Genomic DNA, 8,145 nt, shown 5'->3' on the forward strand with positions numbered 1-8,145 from the left:
GAGTTGACTCATTGGAAAAGACTGTGATGCTGGGAGGGATTAGGGGCAGGAGGAGAAGGGGACGACAGAGGATGAGATGGCTGGATGGCATCACTGACTCGATGGACGTGAGTCTGAGTGAACTCCGGGAGTTGGTGTTGGACACGGAGGCCTGGCGTGCTGCAATTCATGGGGTTGCAAAGAGTCGGACACGACTGAGTGACTGATCTGATCTGATCTGATCCCCAGTTTCATTCTTTGCCCAAATGACATTATGTACTTTGCTCTGTATTCTTCAGACACTTTTAAAAAGGCATTTTGAAGCAGATATACATGGACATTAGCATTTAAATGTGCAGTCCTTTTATACAGCTTCAGTTTGCTTTTTTCACTTAGCAAATATATAGTTGATTTTTATGTCAGTACATATAGCCCATCACATTTAATGTGTGTCATATTATGGAGAAAGAATGATTTGATTCTGTGTACTAGTATTAATATGTAGTTATATGGTTACTTCTGCTTTATTGACTATGCCAAAGCCTTTGACTGTGTGGATCACAATAAACGGTGGAAAATTCAGAAAGACATGGAACACCAGACCACCTGACTGCCTCTTGAGAAGTCTGTATGCAGGTCAGGAAGCAACAATTAGAACTGGACGTAGAACAACAGACTGGTTCCAAATAGGAAAAGGAGTATGTCAAGGCTGTGTATTGTCACCCTGCTTATTTAACTTATATTCAGCATACATCATGAGAAACGCTGGGCTGGAAGAAGCACAAGCTGGAATCAAGATTGCCGGGAGAAATATCAATAACCTCAGATATGCAGATGACACCACCCTTATGGCAGAAAGTGAAGAGGAACTAAAGAACCTCTTGATGAAAGTGAAAGAGGAGAGTTGGCTTAAAGCTCAACATTCAGAAAACTAAGATCATGGCATCTGGTCCCATGACTTCATGTCAAATAGATGGGGAAACAGTGGGAACTGTGGCTGACTTTGTTTTGGAGAGCTCCAAAATCACTGGAGCTGGTGACTGTAGCCATGAAATTAAAAGACGCTTACTCCTTGGAAGGAAAGTTATAACTGACCTACACAGCATATTAAAAAGTAGAGACATTACTTTGCCAACAAAGGTCTGTCTAGTCAGGGCTATGGTTTTTCCAGTAGTCATGTATGGATGTGAGAGCTGGACTATAAAGAAAGCTGAGTGCCGAAGAATTGATGCTTTTGAACTGTGGTGTTGGAGAAGACTCTTGAGAGTCCCTTGGACTGCAAGGAGATTCAACCAGTCCATCCTAAAGGAAATCAGTCCTGAATATTCATTGAAAGGACTGATGCTGAAGCTGAAACTCCAGTACTTTGGCCACCTATTGCAAAGAGCTGACTTATTTGAAAAGACCCTGATGCTGGGAAAGATTGAGGGCAGGAGGAGAAAGGGATGACAGAGGATAAGATGGTTGGATGGCATCACCGACTCAATGGACATGAGTTTGGGTAAACTCTGGGATTTGGTGATGGACAGGGAAGCCTGGCGTGCTGTAGTCCATGGGGTGGCAAAGAGTTGGACACGACTGAGCAACTGAACTGAACTGATGGCTGAAAAACACCTCATGTATTTTAATTTTTACTTAGCTGACTACACCACCCGCTACTGCTACTGCTAAGTCACTTCAGTCGTGTCCGACTCTGTGCGACCCCATAGACTGCAGCCCACCAGGCTCCTCCGTCCCTGGGATTCTCCAGGCAAGAACACTGGAGTGAGTTGCCATTTCCTTCTCCAATGCATGAAAGGAAAAGTGAAAGTGAAGTCGCTCAGTTGTGTCTGACTCTTATCAACCACATGGACTGCAGCCTACCAGGCTCCTCCATCCATGAGATTTTCCAGGCAAGAGTACTGGAGTGGGGTGCCATTGCCTTCTCCGACACCACCTATGTGGGTGAAAAGGTGAAAATCTTTTCATACAATTTTTAGCTGTTTTTGTTTCCTCCTTTGTGAATGGCTGTATGTCCATTTCCTTTGACTTTTTCTAGTTTGCTGTTTTTCTATTTCGTTGGCTTAAACTCTTTTTGTATATAATGCCTCTTTATTAAACTCATTTTTCATGGCTTTTTTAGTCTTGGATATTCTAGGTTATATCCTCAACAAGTACTACTAGTGTTATTTCTTCTTGTCCAATATTTTTCCGGTAGGACTTTTCCTTTGCATAATAAAGATTTTTTTTTTCTTTGAGTAGATGTGTTTCTTTGAGTAGGTATATTTTTCTTCTTCTTTTTTAAATAAGTAAAGTGTAGTGAAGACTTGAGCATGCCATGATACAAGGGGTATTCCAGCAGTACTATCTATTCAATGTGTTGCTGGTCTTGGTCCTTGTTGGTCAACTCATATTTTCCTTTTCAGATCCTAAGAACATTTAGTTAACATGATCAATGACTCATTGCAGAGTTATCCTTTCAAATAAATTGTTTTCTTACTATTTCCTTAAGTAAAATTTGTTTCAGTCATTTTCCAGATTTTGTGTATGTGTGTATAGTCACTATATTTATTGCATCCTGAGAAATAAGGTAATACAGTTACTGTAGTAGATTAAATTTAATTTAAATATTTAGTTTTTTCCCCTAGGAATTCTTACTTTTCCTTCTCAAAGGATAGATTGCTTATACCTCCATTGAGTTTATTATATATATCAGTATTCTTGCCTAGAGAATCCCTTAGACAGAGGAGCCTGGTGGACTGTTGTCCCTGGGGTCGCACAGAGTCAGACACGACTGAAGCGACTCCGCATGCTTGCACGCATTGGAGAAGGAAATGGCAACCCACTCCAGTATTCTTGCCTAGAGAATCCCGGGGACAGAGGAGTCTGGTGGGCTGCCGTCTATGGGGTTGCATAGAGTGGGACATGACTGAAGTGACTTAGTAGCAGCAGTAGCAGCAACAGCAGAATAGCTTGTAACAATTGTTTTCAGACTATCTGGAGATAGGATCAGTGAAGAAGGAAAGTGCTTTTTTAAACATTGTTTGCAATCTGTCATGAGCCAATGGTTTTGTAAAAAATAATATAAATTATTTGGAAAATGTTAAAATAAATAGATATAAAATTACTCTGTTAAATTGCTATAAAAGTTTCTAAATCTTACTCTCAATTTCTGTACTTAAATCTCTCAGAGGATATGAAAAATTCACTCATCAGCATGTTGCAAACTATAATTTGAAAAGTACTTAGTTTAAACCTGGAGAGTTTCCAAGAGTCAAATTTGTATAAAAGACTTAGTATTCAACTCCACCCCTTTTCACCCCAGATTCAAATGATCCCCAGCCCTCTTTCAACTCTGTTGTTTCCTTAGGTATCTGACTTGGAGTTTTAAAATAATGAGCTATGAGTAATTCCATAGAGGCTGAAAAGGCATCTGATTAAATTCAGTATCTGTTTTTTATTTATCAGTTTCAAGTGGTCTCTTTGAAATGCCAATTATAAAGGATTAGCAGATCAGTCTAAGAATCATAGTGATCATGGTGATAAGAGCTAACCAACACTGTGCCAAGTACTGCTCCTGTGTGTGTGTTAGTCGCTCAGTCATGTCTGACTCCCGGAGAAGAAACGGCAACCCACTCCAGTACTCTTGCCTGGAAACTCCCGTGGATGGAGGAGCCTGGTAGGCTGCAGTCCATAGGGTCGCTAAGGGTTAGACACGACTGAGCGACTTCACTTTCACTTTTCACTTTCATGCTTTGGGGAAGGAAATGGCAACCCACTCCAGTGTTCTTGCCTGGAGAATCCCAGGGAGGGGGAGCCTGGTGGGCTGCCATCTATGGGGTCACACAGAGTCGGACACGACTGAAGTGACTTAGCAGCAGCAGTAGCGTATCCGACTCTTTGCGACCCCATAGCCTATAGGTTGCAAAGCTTCTCTGTCCATGGAATTCTCCAGGCAAGAATAATGGAGTGAGGAGACATTTCCATCTTCAGGGATCTTCCTGACTCAGGGATTGAACCCTGGTCTCCTGCATTGCAGGCAGATTCTTTGTCGTCTGAGCTACCAGGGAAGCCCCACTGCTTCTAGTACTTTTCATTTATATATTAACACCTTTAGTCTTCAACAGCTGTATTACAAAGACATAGGTACTGTGTCTAGATATATGACATAGGTACTAAAACTGTGCTTTTTAAGATGAGGGTACAGTCATATCACTGGAACCACCACCTCCTTTCTCTTTCCCTTTTCTTCCCGACTTCTGTTAGTTTCATCATGGCTCTGTACAGCTTCAGATATCTTTTGTTATCTGTCCAGTTGAGCTGTTCATTCTTCCTCACATTTAGGTTTATGTTAGGGTCACATTGTTTTGTAACAAAAGAAGTTTGCACATCTGTTGCTCTGTAACAGTGGCTAAGGGAAGAATGAGGAGCTGTCATTATGCTGACATTTTTAACCTGGAAGTCTGAGAAATTTGTTAATGTATTTACCAACAGAATGATATGACCACCGTGCGACTACGATGGGGAGATATACTGATGCCATTGCTTAAAAAATACAAACTGAACATTACATGGGGTGATCAAGATCTGTTGAATATCATATTTTTTCACAATCCAGGTAATTTAAAAAATTTCTTTTATTCTTTGTAAAAAAGAAAAACATAGTATTTAGTCAAAATTGAAAAAAATGCATTTATTTGATTTTGGCTTATATTAAGTTATCACTCTTTATGTTTAAGACAGAGTAAACTAAGTTTAAAATCTTTGCAGAACGTTAATTCTGTGGAATTAGTGTGTGTTTACTTCTTTGTTTTATCTTTGCATAGAAAGCCTTTTTGTTTTTCCTTGCCAATGGAATTATCGACCAGATCATTGCATATATGGAAGCAATTGCCAAGAAGCTGAAGAAGAAGGAATCTTTATTCTCCATGGGAACAGAGGTGTTTACCATGATGATAAGCAACCAGCATTTAGAGCTATTTATGAAGCACTGAGAAATGTAAGCTCTTTTTTTTTTGAAGTGTTTTGTGGACAGACTCCCTGGTTTACAGAGAGTTTGCATATCCTTTGCTCCAGTTCATCAGTATAAAGCCCACCACGCCCTCCCCTCACAGCTCTGGCACTTGGTGTCCTGCTGGAAGGAAGGGCACTGCCTTTTGCCCACTTACTGACCTGTGCGTTATCAGTATGAGCTCACTGATACTATTCTTTTCAGCAAATTATAATCAGTGTTCAATTTTATTTATATTGATGCTGAAGTTGTGCCAAATTTGGCGATTGGGTGCCCCTTTTGGCCATCTCTTGTGCTTATGTGACACATTCCCATCATTATTTTGAGTGCCTTCTCAAAGAGGAGGTACAAGCAAAATATCCCAGGCTTATCTTATTATGCCTTCCCTGCCCTCGCCCTGAAATTAGCTGTCTCTCTAAGGAACTCTGATGCTTATTGCTGCAAAGGTGTCTTCCCTTCCAGGCCCTTTCAGCAGCAGAGCTGGGAAATACAAAAATGCAAACACACACACACACACAGTCCTGTGCTCACACCAGTGCGCCCAGTTTCATTCTCCCAGGCTCCTTCCATTCCTCTTCTACTTGGTTTCTGTTTTCTTCCAGTTAGAATCCCGGCTCCAAACTAAAACTTTTCCTCTGTTGCTTAATGGTATAATACATTTAAAATAATTTCAATAACGCTCCATTTGTACTACTCTTCCCCACTCCTCTCCTTGAAAAACTAGCCGGCTGTAAGCGTTCAGTTTGTTTAGAGTCCTTCTCCCGCCCTCCCCACCCCCCAGATGAGGGTGTATGTTCTGTACTGTGTTCAGACGTGATTTGCGTTAGTTTTTTTCTCCTCCTGTCAATGTCTGTCTTTATTCATTTGAAATACTGTTGGATTCATATATTTCCATATGCTTTCAGTTACAAGTTTTTTTCCTCATGTTTGTTGATTTAACTTTAATTTTTAAGAGCTTAATTACTTTTTTGACTGTGCTGGGTCTTTGTTGCTGCACGAGGGCTTACTCTGGTTGCAGTGAGTGGGGGCTGCTCTCTATTTTCAGTGCGTAGGCTTCCCCTTAGAGTGGCTTCTCTTGTTGCAGATCACAGACTCTAGAGCAGGGGCCTCCATAGTTGTGGCTCTTGGGCTTCGTTGCCCCATGGCATGTGAAATCTTCCAGGACCAGGAATTGAACCCGTGTCCTGCGTTGGCAGGCAGAGTCTTAACCACTGGACCACCAGGGAAGTCCTAAGTTCAGGTTGATGTGAGGAATATTAATATACTTCAAAAAGTCAAAGCTGTATTAGGGCTTACTCAGAAATTGTTCCTTCCGCATCCTTCTACCCCAAGTCCCAGCCCCAGTCACCAATTTCATTTTCTGGTTTGTCCTTCCTATACAGATGAGTAGATACACGTATGTTTTGTAAGTCCCCTTTTCTTACATGAAAGGTATTCTTCATCTTTATTTGTTCTTTGCTTTTGTTTTACAATATTCTGTAAGTTTGGACATTTATAAATATCTTCCTCATACCTTTTTTAACACAATTGTATGATACTCCACTTGGTGCATGTACTAGAGTTTATTCAACTAATCTCTTATGTTTGAACATTTTGGTATTCTCCAACATTTTGAATAAGAATGCAGCAGAATTCCCTGGTGGACCAGTGGTTAGTACTCCATGCTTTTACTGCCAGGGCTCTGGTTAGATCTCTTGTTTGGCGGCAGTAAGATTCTGCAAACTGCAAGGTGGGTCAATAAAGAGAGAGGGGCAAAGAGAGAATAAGAGAGAGATAGAAAAGAAGGAAAGAAATAACGGAGGGAGGGAGGAAGGAAGTAAAAAGCAATATATTAATTAGGATAAATTCCTGGACATGAGATAATTTTATTTGAAGTTACTGCCTGTTTCCCCTACATAGGGATTATTTGCATTCCTGCCAACAGTTCATGAGGAAGCCTGTTATGCACAGGAGTGGATTGTCAACCTTGAAAATTTTTTGCCATGCTCCATAAGTGAGAAATGGAATCTTAGTTTAAATTTCACTTTCTCTTGTGAGTGAGATGAACATCTTTTTATATATCTAACAGTTGTTTTTACATCTTTTTGGAGTGAATTTTCTTTCAGATCTCTTAGTCTTCTATTGATTTTTTAAAATGACTTTATTTTTAACATATTTTATATGCCATCCTTTTCACTCATAGTGTAAATTATTTGGTGGTTTTTAGCATATTTACAGAGTTGTACAATCATCACCATGTGAGACTTTCATACTTTACTTCCCACCTCTCCAGCAGTTGCTGCAAGTTCTTTGTGTATTAAAGATATTAATTCTTTTTCTGTTATATCTGATGTAAATATTTCCTCCCAGTTTGACTTTGTTTATGGCATTTTTTGTCGTTCAGAGTTGTTTTTTTAAAAATTTTTGTGTAATCAAATTTAAAACTTAAAAAAAAAGTCATAGTTAGAAAGTCTTTCCCTACCTATACTCAGTTTACAGAAAGGTTTACCTGTATACTGTTTCACTTACTATGTTTAGTCTTCTGCTCGGTTTGGAATTTACTCTTGAGTAAGGGATAGATCTGATTTGATCTTTTTCCAAGTGGCCGTCTTGTCCCAATTATGTTTATTTGAAAGGTTATCTATAACCTGAAGATTTGAGATACTGACTTTATCATGTACTAAAGTTCAGAACTGGACATGTAACAACAGACTGGTTCCAAATAGGAAAAGGAGTCTGTCAAGGCTGTATATTGTCACCCTGCCTATTTAACTTATATGCAGAGTACATCATGAGGAACGCTGGGCTGGAAGAAGCACAAGCTGGAATCAAGATTGCTGGGAGAAATATCAATAACCTCAGATATGCGGATGACACCACCCTTATGGCAGAAAGTGAAGAGGAACTAAAAAGCCTCTTGATGAAAGTGAAAGAGGAGAGTGAAAAAGTTGGCTTTAAAGCTCAACATTCAGAAAACTAAGATCATGGCATCTGGTCCCATGACTTCATGTCAAATAGATGGGGTAACAGTGGAAACAGTGTCAGACTTTGTTTTTTGGGGCTCCAAAATCACTGCAGATGGTGAGTGCAGTCATGAAATTAAAAGATGCTTACTCCTTGGAAGGAAAGTTATGACCAACCTAGACAGCATATTAAAAAGCACAGATATTACTTTGCCAGCAAAGGTCCATCTAGTC

The 8,145-nt window shown here is 39.9% G+C and overlaps 1 protein-coding gene across 2 annotated transcripts in view; it reads left to right on the plus strand.

The window, feature by feature from the left end:
• Positions 1-8,145, plus strand: part of GXYLT1 (glucoside xylosyltransferase 1) — a 52,115-nt gene that overhangs the window by 32,462 nt on the left and 11,508 nt on the right. For both annotated transcript variants that reach the window (XM_010860765.1, XM_010860766.1), the window contains 2 exons: positions 4,453-4,576; positions 4,785-4,957. In XM_010860765.1, coding sequence (XP_010859067.1) covers positions 4,453-4,576; positions 4,785-4,957 — 297 coding nt within the window. The remainder of the gene's footprint in view (positions 1-4,452; positions 4,577-4,784; positions 4,958-8,145) is intronic.

Source organism: Bison bison, unplaced genomic scaffold (genome assembly GCF_000754665.1).
Source record: "Bison bison bison isolate TAMUID 2011002044 unplaced genomic scaffold, Bison_UMD1.0 scf7180017864470, whole genome shotgun sequence".
In the NCBI taxonomy this organism is placed as follows: Eukaryota; Metazoa; Chordata; class Mammalia; order Artiodactyla; family Bovidae; genus Bison; species Bison bison.